Genomic DNA, 17,160 nt, shown 5'->3' with positions numbered 1-17,160 from the left:
AGCCAATGGGAATCTGCCCGCCAGACAGATCGAAAGGAGTCTGTGCCAATAGCAAAGTTAATTTATAACAATGTGCCAATGAGAGCGAAGAGAAGGTTGGTCCGGACTAATTACACACCGCCCAACAGGCAGCTGCGCAGCCTCCAGTGAGAGGAGGTGGGTTAGTGCCTATGGACGGCGGCGGTTGTTGCTTCGGCTCTGAGGGGTTAATGGCGGGAGTGGTTTCTGTGGGCTATTCCGGAGGGTCTGTGGCGGAGCAGAGTGGGTAGGAAGCGTAGAGAGCGTTGTGCCTCTTAGTCGTGCCCTGTGCCGGGAGCCCCCAGAGAACGCTGAAGGAAGAGTCTCTGTGGAGGATTCGGCCCCCGAGTTGCGGCTCTTCACCGGCGTCACGCACAGGTGTGGGCCGCGTTCCCGCCGTCTCCCGTGGGAGCTTTGGCGCTGGAGCGCGGAAGGGGAGGGAAAACGCAGCCCCACTAGAGCATGCAGCGTGGCAGCTGCCGTCACGTCTGAAAAGGGCTGTGTCCGTCCCCGCGTGTCGCCCGGGCGGGCACAGCTTGCTGTTTCCTTTTCCTTGCATGGAAGAGGGAGCGGTGTCCCGTATCTGGGGGGGCTGGTGAGGAAAAAGCAGCTTAATTTTCCTAACTTTAATAGTCTTCCACCTCCAGACTTCCACCCCTGAAGTTTCCAGAGACCCCCTGCCTCGAAGGACTCAGTTTCACGGCGCTTGGGCAGCCGCAACAGTGCGAGCTTGGCGGGGCCGCGGCACTCAAAACACTGTCATTTTGTCCTCCGGGTCCTCCAATTTCAAGTGCTTTCTGTTTGGGTCTCCCCTCTGTTCCTGCAGTGTTTCCCCTTAGTATTGCCTCTCAGAACCAGGAAAACATTTATTATTACTTGTGTCTTAATGTGGTTCAAGTCATGGGAGAAAGATGAGGCCGGCACCTACCGCCAACCAGTTTGTCCGGACTGTGAGCATTACACTGCAGTCTGGGACCCAGCACAGCTTGATGTCAGCTACTGTGCTTCAGTTCAATCGCTCCAGAATCCACTTTTCTCTCTTAGACTCACACTCCAGTTTCTTCGTGGGGGAAATGGCAGCAATGCCATTCTGTGTCTCACTGGGTCAAACAGTCTGCTCTTCTGGCTCATCTGTGTTAACACGATGGTAGCCACTAGACATTTCTGAAACTGATTTGCCTTCTGTGAGTCACAAAATGTCAACACCTGTGCTTTAACCTATTCAACATAAAGGCAGAGTATTGAGAAGAGGGAAGGGATACTCATGCATGATTTCATTGTAGTACAATTAAAGAGCACATCTGGGAAAGGAAGTGTGGTACCTCAACTTCTAATTGAACCTGTTTCATACACAAGGTACGGAGCTGGATGTAACAATTAGGGTTAAAAGTTGTGTCAGATCCTGCCTATTATAATTAGTCATGGCACTAGAAGCCTGTTTACACACGGTTAGAAGCTTTTTGTTGAAGAAATTTCAGTTTCATCAACTCTTTTGAAACTGAAAAACTTCGTACATGTAGGAAGGAATTGAGGGAAATATGATTTCAGAGATGACTGTTCCTTTGCTGGTAGTGTTAGTGTGAAGCACATTTTTTCTTGGTGGTCACAGAATCTGAGAGTCTCTCAATTCTCCATTTGAAAGACCCATGCAGTGGGCTCCAGGAAGAAACAGGTTAAATGTCTGCCTTTCCAAAGCCTTAATAAAGCACTTAATGAAGTGCATTTGTGAAGGCTTGAACTTGCATTTCTTTAACAAAAACAGTGACACTTGTCAATAACATACTTAATTCAGTGACTTGTACAGTTAGTAATCTCAACTTACTTTTAAAAAGAACCATTTCAAGTGGGCATCTCTTCAATAACCTTGCTTTACATGTTAGGTTTCTCAGTACAAGTTTGTGAAACCAATCTTGAAACAGACATGCAAAATTTCATTACCTGACAATGCAATTGTCTGTAGCTCTGTGAAACACAACCTTGAAAGCATATATCACAATCATCCTCCAGTCTCTGAAAACTCAGATTCTGACAAATAAATTTGTTTCAGAAAAAAATTAATTCGAGTTGGGTGTCAGTTTTGGCTTTTTTTTCTTACCTGTAAAGTGAGGTTATCTACTCTGCATGTTTTGTATTGGAGCATCTTAAATATGTACACAAAATGCATCTGTTTTTTATTTACTCTTCAGGAGTTCATTTTCTGTGTTGGGGGAGGAAGAGGTGTGTGGAAAACTGCTGTTCCATCATCTGCCTTAGCATCTTCCCTCACAATAGCCTGTCTTCAGCCACTTGGTAAACCACAGGAAGGTTGGAAACAGCCTTGGTTTTCATTTCCTGTTTCTTTCAGGGTCATTTTTATGAGGAGCTGCTTATAGATCTGCTTAGCAAGCTGAACAAGCAGATATTCAAACAGTATCTTGATGGATATTTGTAAATTGTATTTGGGCTAAAATTGTTAATATGCAGAGGAGCAAAGTGTGGCCTGTTGACAAAAAGCAGGTTGTAAAGCTCTGGAGTTAGTGTGCATAGCAAAGCTGGAATTTGAACCAGAAGGATCTCTAAATTTATGAGAGACAACTTCTTTCAAATAGATGTAAAGATTAATAAAGCCTCAGTAAAAAGCACATCCTTTGGAGAAACAGTTTTATGTTGGGCTTACAAACTCAAGCTGACAGGAACAGTTCTAGGTAGTCACTAAGTAGTTCCCTGGTACTAGTTATTTTCAGGGACTAGTTTATGCTCTTAATTTAATTGCTAGATAGATGGGAAAAGTCAGCATCTTAAAAAATTACTGGCTGAAGATCTGTTTGGTATATTAAATGTCTCTATGTTCTTGGCCTACATCTCTGTTATTTGGACATACTTAAAATGTGTGAGTGTTACTTGCTAGATTTTACTTACACGCAGTCTTCTATGCAATTAAAATGTGTACACTACTAAAAGGCAGTTTGATTGTTTTGTGCTTTCTATTCATATTTATTTATTAGGTGAAAGTATTAGTTCCATGGCTTGGTAACAATTAACATCTACAGTACAAGGAAGAAACGTGGTGCTTGTTTGAAAGAAATGCTCATCTAAATGCATGCTGCATTTGACATTCATAGCAATGGAATATGTAAGGATATGAATTGAGTCATTTCATTCCTACACAGTCCATAATTTTAAAACTATGTAGCTACTAAGAAAAATGTAAAATGCATGCAATTACTTTGAACTCTGCACCAAAATTAACATTTGCAGTAGCAGATTTTTATATTGAATCTGTGCACCAGTTAAGAAGGGTTTCTTCCTTTTTTTTTTTTGTTTATCTATTCCATAGATTTTAAAGAACTGATCATAAATGTCACTGACTGAATGTTTTGCATCTATTCTATTTATTTTAGGCTCAGTATCTTATGACTCAATACAAAAAGAAGTAAGAATGGGGACATCTTCCCTCAAGAATCCATTTCTACACCTTTAAGACAAAGCAAATCTCCTTTTAATTTGGAAAATTATTCTGCCAACTGTTGCACTTCTCTTTTGTAACTTGAGGAAGAAGAGAGTTGTACTTGTGGAAGATGAAGTTTGGTTTGGGAATTCATCCTAACGCTCTGGCATACTCCATGACTACATTAGGTGCTGGCATGATGAACAGCATCTTTAATTTCTACTACGTTAAGCTCTTCCTAAACCGATACAAAATTTCAGAAGCAGCATTTCATCAAGCACAGGTACTGCACAATGGGCTGTTTTGATTATCCTGTTGGACTCTGTGTCTCTGTTACCGTAACAATGTCATTTGTTTTGCTTATAAATTAAATTTGGCATGCACTGCACATAGTTATACAGTCAGATCATTTAAAATGTAGTGAATCCATAAGCAGTTGATGGTGCATGTTAAGCACATCATTTACAGTCTTTAGACAAAATCTCCAAAATTTAATTGCTGGAAAGATTTTTACCTTGCATGGCTTGAAATAATGTTGTGAACTAACCTTCTGCCTCAGCTCCACAGATACGCTTGACATTAGTGCTTCATTATGGACTGTTTAAGTACTTAAACACTGCCTTTATTCTGCAAGTCATTATCCACGTGAGCAACTCCTGTTGTAAATGGTCTCCGGAAAATAATGGGTCAGCTCATGTCTTGAATTACTTGCTGTGAAAATAGTATCTGGGCTTTGCAAGATGAAACCCCAGATAATACAAGCTTCTTGAAAGAGTAAAGTCTTAGTGACAGGGAGTTATTTCATGTGTAGCTGGGCATGTGCCTACTTAGTCATCTTGCTTTTCAAAATGTCTATAACCCTCTAAATACCTTTAAAAACTTGGAGTCTGTTTTGACTTGAGAAGCTGTTTGTTCTCTGCAGAAAAATCACAGTGATGGTGAATTCTGTTGTGTTTCTTTCTTGCTTGTCACAGGTTGTGTTTATGATATGGAATGCCATTAATGATCCCCTTTTTGGGTATATTCAAGATAACTCCAACTTCACATGCTGCTCAAGACGCCAAGTTTCAATTTTATATGGAGCTCCATTATATGCTTTAGCCTTTTTGCTGCCTTGGTTTCCTTGGAAACATTACGAAGAAGGTGAGTGGCTAAGCGGCCTCCACCTCATAGTTGCCTTATGTGCTTTTGATGGTTTGCTTACGTTTGTGCTTCTGGCTCAGTGCGCGCTCTTCGCAGAAACCTCAACAAGGCACGACAGTAGACTTCAACTTATTAGATATAACCAAGTAGCAACGTTAATTGGATCCACAAGCATTCTCTTTTGTGGTCTCATATCAGATAACATGGAAAACTTTGCCCGCTTTCAGGCTTTTGCTCTTTTGGTCGCAGCACTAGCAACAGCCTGTATGTGTTACACGGGCAAGTACAGTACAAGTCAATATGAGCAGAGGGAAATCTGTACAGAGAAGAGTCATCTGGAAAACGGTGCTGGAGGGCTTTCCTGGTCCTCAGTCATTGCATTAACCAAACAGATTATGACAGAGAAAAACTTCTTATTTTTTGTAACGATGAACTTCTTCCAAGTCTTCCACCTGGCCTTCTGCAACAATTTTATGATGATCTTTGCGGATAATCTTATTCCTAAGGACGTCCTTTCTTCCTCAGTAAGAAGTATCATGTATGGAGCAAGCTTTATTTGTCCTCAGGTAGGCAGTTACACTTTTTTATTTCAAAGCATGAAAACATGGGTTTCACTAGTTTTTCATTAGTTGAAGGTGGCTATATACATTATTTGGTGAAAAAGTGCTGTATCCAGCATAAGCCATTGGCCATCCTGAGGAAGAAATGTGGCTCACCATTGCCCTCAAAGAAGAAAGTACCTGGCCAACAAAATGTAAGGGTAGGGGAGAGAGAACAGACAAGTAGGCAGGCTGGTAGAGTATCTGTTCACAAAAAAGTCAGATGTGAGTCTGCAAGGAGTGAATGGGTGGTATTCTACAGGGTTTATAATACCTAACTATAAAGGAATGAAAAACATGGTCAAGATAAAAAGTTTATTAATGTGAAATCTACAGAATTCTGAATTATTTTCTCTTTGCTTTTGTTTTGTAATGTGTGATTAAAGAATAATCTCTCCTTCAGGAAGTTTCTGAGATAAACTGCACAAAAATACCCCAGAAAAATCAGTAGCTATTAAAAGTGTTGTCAAAATATGTGGTATTTCAGTCATGGGAATCAAACAAAACTCTCAGTATCTGCTTTTAGAGAGTAATACATTCCCATTCATTTTGTTGTTTGCTGTCTTGGTCAACCACATTTACTGGAGCAGGGAAGTCATTGTGCCCCTGTACTCTGCATTGGTTAGGCCACCTTGAGTCCTGTGTCCAATTCTGGACCCCACAGTTTAAGAAGGACATTGAGACACTTGAACGTGTCCAGAGAAGGGCAACAAGGCTGGGGAGAGGCCTTGAACACAAGCCCTATGAGGAGAGGCTGAGGGAGCTGGGGTTGTTTAGCCTGGAAAAGAGGAGGCTCAGGGGAGACCTCATTGCTCTCTACAACTACCTGAAGGGTGGTTGTAGCCAGCAAGGGGTTGGTCTCTTCTCTCAGGCAACCAGCACCAGAACAAGGGGACACAGTCTCAAGCTGCACCAGGGGAGGTTTAGGCTCGAGGTGAGGAGAAAGTTCTTCACTGAGAGAGTAATTCGACATTGGAATGTGCTGCCCAGGGAGGTGGTGGAGTCACCGTCCCTGGAGGTGTTCAAGAGGAGATTGGATGTGGCACTTGGTGCCATGGTCTAGTCATGAGGTCTGTGGTGACAGGTTGGACTCAATGATCTTTGAGGTCTCTTCCAACCTTAGTGATACTGTGATACTGGGTAGAGAGAGACACACTTTCAAGATCCCAGTCAGGAATGGGGGAGAAGTGATGAACTGAAAAAGCAGAGATCCCAAATGAGTAATGGGGGTTGGGAGCTGGGGAAGTGTCCCACAGAATATGATTATTTACATGGAATACAAATGTGTCCTGTTCATTCCCTTTTAAGACTTTCTCTGCATTTACTTGTTGGATGATAAAATTCAGGATACTCAAAAATCTTAGTATTCTGACTTCCATCACAGGTGCTGATAGTGTTCAGAATTTCTGAAAACCAGGCTGTTACACTCATCAGGTTGTAATGGTTTTCAACAAGTAATATGTAAAACAAGATAAATGAAAGTGCAGCTGGAATTCACAGCTCAATTTCAGTTCTGTTTTGGCCTCTGCATATATAATACATAAATCCCAAACATACCTTCTATGTCCCATAACTCCTAAATAGCTATCATTTCAACTTTTATCCTTACCACAGGCTATATTTTTTTCCCCTGTAACTCAGTTAGCTGGTGAACTTGGGAAATGAATCCAGACACTAGAGAAGTTAGGAAAGCTTAAATAATTTTACACTCAACATACAGCAATCACTTGTGTTGATTCAAATCAGCGTGGCAGTGTGAGATGAACAATCTTTCAGAAAACACATCTTGCTCTGCTCCCCAGAGACTCTTTGTCTGGAAGGTCACTGAACCGTAGAGAGTTTGCTGTGACCTTATTTTTCTCAGGTTTTGTCCCTCTGAGCTCAAGATATAATAAGAGAATTCTCTGGTGGCAATGTCCTGAACTTCACTAAGTGGGAAGGCACCCTACTCGTGTCAAATAAAGCCCCTTCTTACGAGCTGTGCTTGAGTAGCCTGTACTAGGTTCAGCTGCTGCCTTACGTTCCTTTCAGTAGTGAGTACAAAGAATAAAAGCTGCTTACAAGGAAAATCTTGTTGCTGATACACAGGCAAACAAGCTTACATTCACTTCATATATTTATTTATTCTTTTAAATTAGAAATCAGTTTTAGAAACATGCAGGTAATAAGGAATTTTTGAAGTCATAACTACTCCTGAGAGAGAGTTATTTCTCAATTATAGGGAGACAAGGTCATGTCTTTTTTTTACAATAGCAGACATTACATAATGCCTCACCATTCCTAGTGCAAGCACTTAGCTGCAAAAGGCCTGAAAATAGCCATGGGAGGAGGATGCTTAAGTTTCTTACAATCAGTTTTTTTTTCCTATATCAACCTTCCACATTTGTTTTACTTCCCTGATCGTTGGTTTAAGTAGGAAACTTGAGTTTGTTTAAAAGAGCAAGTCTTTGATGGTAGCATCCCAGTTTTACTTGTTTGTTAAAACATTTAAGTGTGGGAACAAATGTACAAAGAGAATTCTTCATCTGAATATTACACTGCTCATCTTTGTAACACAGAAGAAAGGAGCAAATCTGTATGCAGAGTTTGTGAGTACTTTTTGAAGCCCACATACATGTAAATGGTGACACAGGCTCTTGTAACAAAAAGAACATAATGCATTACAAAATGTCCTGTTGAAAGTGAAAAGTGAGGAGCTGTATAGAAGAGTTTACACCTTGCTTACACTACAGTCAGCACTTAATACCATTTTCATGAGCTTGCTTCTTGCATGGACTGCTGCTTGTTGAGATTGGTGGAATTAAAGTGCAGCCATACACACTGCCCACTGGCATCTGCCTTTCTCTGCTTGCTGGTAATGTCTCTTCATTTGCTTAGATCAGCAGCCTTGGTGAACTTGCTTTATCAGCTTAATAGTCATGCTTAATTTCTGTAAATGTCAGTGAAAATAGTAATATTAATGAAAAACCAATTATTGAAAATATCTTTGATCAGCAGTTAAACTAATGGCAAGACAGTTAAAATACTGCAGAGTTAATTCTCTAAGGGATGCCAAACCTAAGATTGTGAACATTAAATAATAGTTAGGCAATGTGGGAAAGTGTTTCCCTCTGGATGTAGTAGTTCTGAGCTGTCTGGGTTTGAGTGAAAGGATATAGTTCTTACCTGATAGGGGTTGTATGGAATGAGACAATAGATAGCTCTCTCTGTGCAATGTCTGTGGTTTTATTTGGGTTGAACTTTTTAGAAAGCATTAGTTGTTTGTTTTTTCTTTAATGGCTAGTAATAATGTTTGGTCTGTGCTTTATACCTTTCCTAAGGTACTACATCTTTTCAATATATATGTGTTTGTTGCCTTTCCAGTGCCTTGTTCTTCTCAGTCACTCTTCCTTGAAGAAGTTTGGTTATTACAGAATCATCTTGTTTTCATTTTACTTTGAAGGAGTAGCTGCTGCTGTCATGTTTGTTCTAGGGCCAGAACACTATTATCTGTTGGCATTTTATCTCACAACAAACATGTAAGTAAATACACTTCCCTGTTCATAATTCTAACAGAATGGACACTTGTTTTTAATAGCATAAAGATTTTGCCACTGCTTTTGTGGTTTCCTTACTCTTCTGTTTGACTTGTTAGAAAAGTTGAAACTCAAGTTAACAGCTTCTTTCAGATTTGGTTTTATTCTACTTCAGTTTTTAATTGGTTTGAAAAAACAAACCAAGCAAAACAATCCAAACACCCCAAAAGCCCCAAACCAGTAATTAAGGTTTGCAGCCACTTGCCCTCTGTTTTAACATGAGTTTCCAAAGAAGCAGAATCTCTTCTCATCCACACAAGATCTCAGTAGAGGAACTCTTCAGAGACTGTTTGCTGGGAAAGCTCAGACCTCATTTTGTATTGCATGAACACTTGTGTGCTGCACTGCACACCAAAATATCCCTAAGTCGGGATAACCAATACTGAATCACATTCTCAGGGCTACTGGGTAAATAGGATGCCAAGAAGTAGTGTTTGTACAGAAGTAGTATATTATCATACATGAAAGACCTCCATTTAAAATACAGACTTGTTTGTATCAGAATATTCTTACAGCAGTTCATTTTTATTTCTTCATTCTCTGTTTCATTGTTTCCTTTCTACAGGTTCTTTTCTACTGTTCTTTTCTTCATCTTCTTCTTCTTTCTTCCCTATTTTCATTCTTACTTTCAGTATTTCAGTCATGGGCTACTGTAACACTGAATTGTGTGAACAATACATTGAATTTCATTACCTGCATACATTAAATGATGAAGATACATTTTGATTTCCCCAGGAAAAAAATTCTAAGGTACCTAAAGACTGTGTGTTTAATGTGATGCCTCTTGTGAGTAAAAGCTAATCATTCCCAAAATTTAATAGAACATAGAAATCACAATACTTATCATTTCACTTAGCAGTTTGTGAAGAGTCAGCTTTATGTGTGTCTATTTAAATGCATATATATATATATATATATATATATATATAATGTAAATACATATATAGGAATGCATATAAAGTCTTTTGGTATTCTAATTCTCCCATTTTGAACACAGTCTTCTCTGTAGTCTTAGCAGTGCTGCTCATGTCCTTTTCAGATTCCAAGAGGAAATGTTCAGGTTTTTTTTTCTTCTGAGGTGTTCCTTTTCTCCATGTCATTGTAAATGATATTTTCTGACAATCTCAAGCAAATATTTATGACCTTTTGCACCAGTGTCCAGGAAAAAAACAACACACCCACCTTTTAGGTTTGCATATCAACTTGTGATTATCAAATAAGAACCGATCTGAAAATGCTGTTCAAACAGACACATCACCATCTTTAAAGAACATCTTAGCTTTGTGTGTTTGCAGGCATATCACTGTTGGGATGTATTTATTAGAATCTCAGTTACAATTTCATTATGGAAGTGTATATAGGAACTATGAGCATCTAAAATATATTGTCTTTCTTTAGGGTAATTGTCCAAGCTTCATTTAGTTTGTTCAATTTGCCTTTGGCAGATATTGTTGATGCAGATTTGATGAAGCACAAGCGGAGGTATGTCAGTAACTTTTTCTTTAAAGATGCTATCTGTTTGCCATGCTACTCTTTTGTGAGTTAGATTATGCCAAAGGAAAGACAATAAATGATCTTGGGTCCTTGAAACAGAGTGCTTTTTGTAAGAGCAATTCAGCATAAAATAAGAACTTGAATGAAGTTTCCCCCTCTTATGTCACTTACAGTAATTGAAACAGATTATTAAGTCATTTTTTTTGTTTTGATTATGCTGTAGTGGAAACCAAGTCCTTCAGGTTTTCTGTAGGTTTATTTTTATTAGCCTCAAATGAGTTTATTTTGTAGCCATATACATCCATTGTTATTTAGAGCATTTTCTGAATGTGGCCTTTCTAACATGGAAAAGGCAAAGGAAGGGTAGAAAGTTTTGCCTATGCTACTCAGAGTGCAAATTTCAAAGTCTAACCAGTTGCTTTTATCTCTCTGAAATAAAAATTGATAAACCCTGCTGTGACACAACATACTGGGGTTTTATCAGGGTGCAGATAAATTCCTTTCAGTTCTGTTGGTGTTTATAAAGTACAGACTGAGCCACTGCTTTCATGAAGAAAAAAAATTACCTCCCTTTCTGGCCATATGTCTTAAGTTGTAATTAATTCTCCTTGCACTGTTCAGTTTAAATTCCCTTCAGTAGTAAAAAGTTGAACTTGAGTACAAGTTGGAGCCAAGCTGTGTGTCTACCCCAAAGGTTTATTACCTTTCTTTTTTTGCCCCCCCCCCCCCAAGATGTTTAAACATCATTATGGTAACTGTTACAATGTGTGAACTATAGAAAGCTATTGCATATTAACAGATCTTTAACATCACTATTGCAATAATTTACTTACTAGTTTCTGGTTTGCATTCATTTCTATTGTTTTTTCCCCCTAAATATTTTAGATCACCCCTTTCCTCTATGGTTTTTGGTACCAATGCCTTATTTACCAAGCCTGCCCAATCTTTGGCTCCAATGCTTGTGGTTACAATACTAAATCAATTTGGATATGAGAACCTGATGAATCAAGTTGCTCAACCTGATCCAAGGTGAGTTCAAAAGGGCTACTTTAAATCACAGGAATAAACATGAAATAAATCCTGTCACATAAAAGGCAAAATAATCAACAATTACTTTGCATCAACTGCATTTCCAAAATGAGGGCTTTAAGACTGTTTTCCAGTTGTTTTTTTATCTGTGTAGAAATGTTCTTACAATAACAAGTTGTTTATTAAGCAAAACACTTAAGGATATCTACCCACTTATGGAAAACTAAGGATGCATTTCAGTAGTTGACCATCGCCTGTTCTACTGGGGAAAAAAGTAAGTTTGAAACTACCTAATGCCACATATTAAGAGAAATTTTATCCTGGCATCTGTTTTATCTCATAAATGTACTTCCTTAGATACATGATTCTAACATGGTTGCATTTAAGATACAGTTTTGTTTGAGAGAAAGCAGTATAATCACCGGAGGGAGGAAGTTTGTGTCAGGTAGGTGTAATTTTGTCTTCAAAACTGCTTACTGTTCTGATGCTAATGATTTCATTGCAGGCCCTGGAGACCTTAGTACATGATATGAAGTTGTGGTTGCTAGTTAGCACATGGGAAATGTGTAGGCTTATATAAAACTCAATTAACAGGGAGTCAGTGCACTGATCGGCCATTTATTTATAACCAACAGGAGGAAGTGGCAACATAAGGAATAACTGAAGTCAAGACTAAAAGGCAAAAGTCAGTCCTAATTAGGATTTGTTTGAGAGAGCATCAATATCCTGAGAATTGCACAGAGCACCTAAGTTTTGAGTAGAAACCTTACAAAATGCATAGAAGACAACAGTATATGAAGCTTTGAGGTCTGTAGATGTGTCACCTAAGGCTAGGAGAATGTTTTGTGTTTGAGGAATTTCCTAAAATAAATGCAGGAGGAAAAGAATGACATAAAAGGACAAGAGGTGATCTTCAGAAGTCCATCCTGGCACAAACAGAGAAGGCTTAGTTTTGAAGCTGTGTGTGTTGACAGTTAATTTTACTGTAATGCATTCTGTAGATAGCCAGCCACTGAGATGATGTGAAGAGGACATAAACATCATCGTTCTGTCAAATAAGATGAGTGTTTTTTTAGCAAAAGAGTGGTAGGTTGAATTGGATGTGGATAGGAGAGGGCTGAATATATTTATCTTGATGATTCAGAGAAATTCATATTTGAAACAAAAACTGCAGTTCTGATCCCTTTCAATCAGAGAAATGATCCTTTTGGGGATGGACTTTAAATCACAGTAGTTATAAATTCCGCCCCCCCCAGTAAGTAGCCTCTGGTCTATATCAATAAAAAATGTATTGTATACAGAACTGAAATACTTTGAATGCTCAATCTCTAAAAGCTCTGTTTCCACTTGAGTCATGAGGAAATCTGATTTATTTTGCTAGGGCAAGGAACAGCACAGAGGTACAAAGCTGAGATCAGTTCATCAAAGAATATTTGCAATATACTATATATTTCTCTTGCCTGTCCCTTCAAATACTTCTGTCTCAGTGTGATTTCTTTAGTCACAGTGATTGGTTCCTTAGGAGCAATCCAGTGTCTCTTGCTTTTGCCTGTGGCATCATAACTCTGAAGCTTGACTTCTGCTATGAACAGGGTATCTCTCTTCCTGGAGTTGTCTTGCTTTTTGGGGTGACCTATTTCCCACATGAGGTTAGCCTATGAACTGTACACAATTCCATATATGTTACACATGATTATGTATACATTAGTAAACACATTATACCACATTGTTTGGGAATGTGGTCACTACGGATCAGTTAGGCATTTCATAGTGGAAGTTAGCTTAAGTATTTTTAAATACCCTTAAAATTTGAGCAATAGCTAGCAGAAAGGCTTGGTCCTGTTTTGTTGTCGGTTGGGGTTTTTCCCCCCCCCCCTCTTTTAGCCCATCATCTCAGCAAAGCATTACTTGCCTCATATAGCTCGGCTTCGGTTTTTGTGTGTGTGTGTGTGTGATTCTGTGTTTTGGGCTGTTTTGGTTTGGTGTTGGTTGGTTTTAGTTTGTTGGTGGCGGTTTTTTTTTTTGGCCATGATAAAGATACCCAGCTCAAAGCCTCCCTCTTCTGGAGAGCCACCGCAACTACAGCTGGCTGACTGAAACGGCTTTTCAAGTTCGTTCCTCAGAATGAAGTTATTTGACAGCAACCCTTCATTATTTATTGAAGGCACTTTAATCAGTTAATGCTTTCGCTTTCATACTGAATTACTGCACTACATCAAATTCTATTCAGGACTCTGTTGGGGCTGTTCAGTGAAAGACTGCATGTTTTATTCCTGTGTGTGCAAAAAATGTAGGCATGGAAATTTCTGAAGCTACTGGTTCAGCTGTTATAATGATGACATCTGAGCTCTGCTCTTGATTTATCCCAGTCCCTTAATAAAACCTTTTGCCATTCCTTGTTCTGTGTGCTGTAGGTATTTTTCATAATTCCTGCAGTAGCTCAAAGTTTTACAGTACACCAGGTAATACTGTTTTCTTAAACCAATATTGTTCCAGTAAAGCCAAATGAGGATTGTACCAGTGTGAGTGATTTGTCATACATTCTTTCTTTTATTGTCCTTCCTGAAGCCTATGTACAGACAAAACAATTTTAGCCCTGAAAACTGTGATACTCTTTAGTGTGCAGGACAGGCCAAGTACAACAAACCCCAATATCCTGTTAACTGTATCTTAGTCTTGTTTTCATCCTTTGATAAGTAAGCAATTTGTCTGTGGCCTCCCTGCTGACACTGTTCATACAGTTAACTCTTGGCAGTTCTGATGGTGTGCATGGTGTAGACCCTTGTTTACTTGTAGGTGGATTGAAGTGGAATTGAATACAGGCCAGTAAACAACATACCAATGGTAAAACATTGTTGCTGTCAATAGACATCAGCTGTGGTCCAGTGACCTGCTAGTGAACACTTCCCCTCTTAAATGCAATTGCCCAAGTGATGAAGTAATTCACTTGGAAGCCTGTGCTTTTTTATTTTCTGGTGCAGCATTAGCATGTACATGACTTGAGATAAACTGTGGTCATTGTGTGAGTCTGTGTACCTAATAAGGAATAAATCTGGGCTGTATTGGAGGTTGCAGGCATTTTTTCTGTTCAATGCAGTGAGACAGGAGTTGATTCTCTTTTCATTCAGATAAAATCTTAGGTTTTATTCTAAAGCCTGCTCAAGTTAATGAGATGGGTTTTTTCCCACAGATTTCAGGGGGTTTGAATCATACCCATAGCTGTTTTGTGAGTCTCCTATCTCATCCTTGAGTGCTAAAGGAAAAAATATAGAAAATAACATAAACTGCCTCATGGAGAGAAAGTTCATTTAGGGGCTGTTTCTCAGCTTGAGCTGACTTTCCTGATATTTAAGTAATTAGAATCCAATAATTAACAGAATGCCAGTAGATAATGATTCCAGCTACTAGAGGAATGCATAAATGTATGCTTTGAGCTGTCAGAAACCATACTGTTCATAAAATAGAACTCATTTAACTCCTCTGTTTTCTTTTTTGAGTCATACTTGTTGATGCTTTTCTCTCTTATTCCTCAGGGAAGATTTAGATGAGGAAATACCACACACCATTGTGATTGATGAGAATGAGCATTAATTTCACATGCATTCTTTTTGTGGCTTATGTTATCTTGTAATAATTTCTTTTCAACCAATATGAAATGAGGCTTGATATATCACACAGCCCTTTGCACCATGTCTGAATTTTGTGCAGTAATGATGACTTCCATCTAGCACCCAGCAACTCCAACAGCACACTAGTGGATAGCTAGTAGCAGAGTTCTAGATTGATCAAAATAATTTCATATGAGAATGTTGCCTTGTAGTTTCTGCTTTTGTTCCTCTTCCAGATTTTTCAGGCCTACTAAACCTTTTCAGATGCTCTGTTCTGTAATTGAATTACATTGCTTAAATTGATTTCTGCATTACATAATGCAGATGTGCACTAAAGTAGTGAACAGGATTTCTCTAGATTGACTACAGTGTATTAACTTTGTAATTAGCTAATTTCCTCCCAGCTATTACAAAAGGAAAATACATATTTGTATGTAGAATTGGAAAACAAAAATGAAGTACATTTGATATATGAGATATTTATAGTTTTCTTTAGAATGGCTTGTGCACAGTAACATGTATATGTGCATATGAGTGCTTTTAAAAGAACTGGTTGTGAGTTGACCATGAAAGTTAACCTTCTTCATCATGAAAGCTGTGTTTTTATCTTCACCAGTTTGTTTGTAGGTCTTCACGATGCCATGTTCTATTTGATCTGCCTGGTTCCACTTTGCATTGCAGTCATACAGATCCTGGCATGGACTCCCTTTTCAATCCAGAACAGTCATCTGACAGCTGTGCACTAAATATGTAACAGCTGGTCAGCAAATCTGCTGAACTGTACCACAGAACAGTTCCTATGTTTTAATGTGAACAAGCAGAACTGGACTGTTAGACCAAGCACAGTCTGAGCCATTTCAACAAAGCTGCGTTCTTCAGTCTCTACTGTAGACTGTGACACAGATCACACTCAGCCTTAATGCTGAGCCTACACAGACTTCAGTTGTTAGCCTTGAACAGGCTTTATTCTTAATTACTAAATAACATAATTTCTGCTATATACTGATCACTGCTATCTTCTTTGAAGAATGGATATGGGGGAATCCCAACCCAGCACCTGGCATTCAAAGGAACTGTGTTTTCTTAAGCTTACTGAAAGATGGTGGATTACTTTTGCCATTCTGATAAAACGGCAGATCTCTGAAGTTCATCTGGAAGAGCCTGCTGGACATCCCTCATGGATGGCAGGGAGATGAAGTGAAAAATTTAGTTGGTGTCTAGCTGAACAATATCAAGACATATCTGACAGCTACCACAGGAAGAGCCAGGAGTAATTAACTACCCTTTAGAAGTCTGTGTACGGCTAAAGGAGAAAAATGTTTCAAAGCTGTTCAAAATAAAGTGTTGCTGGATATGGACAAAGGCTGCATGTGTCCTCACTGGCTTTCCAATGTCTATAGTTGGTGGTAGGTAGATACAGTTTTCTGGCATTAAAAGGGAAAATTAGTTAGTACTTCATTGTGGTAAGACTAATGTTCAGTTAGTTGGACAAAGCTAAGCACACACTATTGAATCCAACTCTGCCTTGCTTAGTAGGGTTGCATTGGTGAAGTAATTTGGTGTGCTGAGAGTTGAAGTTAATTCCTGATTAATTCTTAGCAAAGTCTTTTCAGTCAACCTTTTAAATGGATCCTATATTATTTTTTTTCCTGACAAAATACCAGAAATATTGAATCTTTTATTTACATGCGACAAGTTGCAGTGATGAGCTATCTTAGCATGTTTACAATGCTCCCCTTTAACAATTACTCTCTTTTCCTCCAGTATATCCAGCATGTCATTATGTAATGATAGATAGCTGATGTGTAATATAATCACTGCATTTTTGTTCTTTGTTTTGCCTGAGGAGACATAATTTTAGAAGCACCTTTCTTTCAGAGTGCCAGTCACTTGACAGTGCAAGAAGATGGATCATAAGTATCCCCATTTTAATGTGTTGAGCAAGCTCATTTCTAAGGCTCTACATGTATGGGTAACCTGGGAAAGAAAGGAGTGTAAGAAGTTGCCCTGCATTTCGGTGGGCCCTAGCATAATTTAATGAAGGGGTCTGAGATTTAAAATACCAGTGTTGAAAAAAAATAGTCTTTTTTGCCTCTGTTTTTAAGTTAGCAGAGAAAAAACAACATTGTTCCCTTGCCTTTTTTGAAGGACAAAATGCTCTCAAAGTGATGAGTGCAAGAGTTGGATAGAGTTGTTAAACATTTAGAAATCCAAATGAACCCTTTGATAGGAATATGAAGACTTATGCCAAAAGGTAAGAAGCCAGA

General features: G+C 38.8%; 1 protein-coding gene across 4 annotated transcripts; it reads left to right on the top strand.

Moving 5' to 3' along the window:
* Positions 1 to 166: 166 nt before the first annotated feature.
* LOC137445241 (transmembrane protein 180-like) lies at positions 167 to 17,160 on the top strand. 4 transcript variants are annotated; one of them, XM_068146784.1, is made up of 9 exons: positions 167 to 396; positions 1,302 to 1,374; positions 2,205 to 2,307; positions 3,399 to 3,728; positions 4,420 to 5,154; positions 8,551 to 8,705; positions 10,161 to 10,244; positions 11,142 to 11,285; positions 15,510 to 17,160. In XM_068146784.1, exons 4-9 carry the CDS (start codon positions 3,576 to 3,578, stop codon positions 15,637 to 15,639), a joined length of 1,401 nt encoding a protein of 466 aa, XP_068002885.1. In that variant the 5' UTR covers positions 167 to 396; positions 1,302 to 1,374; positions 2,205 to 2,307; positions 3,399 to 3,575; the 3' UTR covers positions 15,640 to 17,160. The 4 variants fall into 4 exon arrangements, with proteins under 4 accessions (XP_068002885.1, XP_068002884.1, XP_068002886.1 ...); XM_068146783.1 differs by lacking the exon at positions 1,302 to 1,374; XM_068146785.1 differs by lacking the exon at positions 1,302 to 1,374 and having other exon boundaries at positions 2,205 to 2,322.

The sequence above is a fragment of the Melanerpes formicivorus genome, unplaced genomic scaffold (genome assembly GCF_026170545.1).
Source record: "Melanerpes formicivorus ecotype bairdi unplaced genomic scaffold, bMelFor1.0.p_v2 SCAF_14, whole genome shotgun sequence".
Classification (NCBI taxonomy): domain Eukaryota; kingdom Metazoa; phylum Chordata; class Aves; order Piciformes; family Picidae; genus Melanerpes; species Melanerpes formicivorus.
The sequence above is the reverse complement of the archived record's forward strand: the minus strand, read 5'-3'. Positions and strand labels throughout refer to the sequence as shown.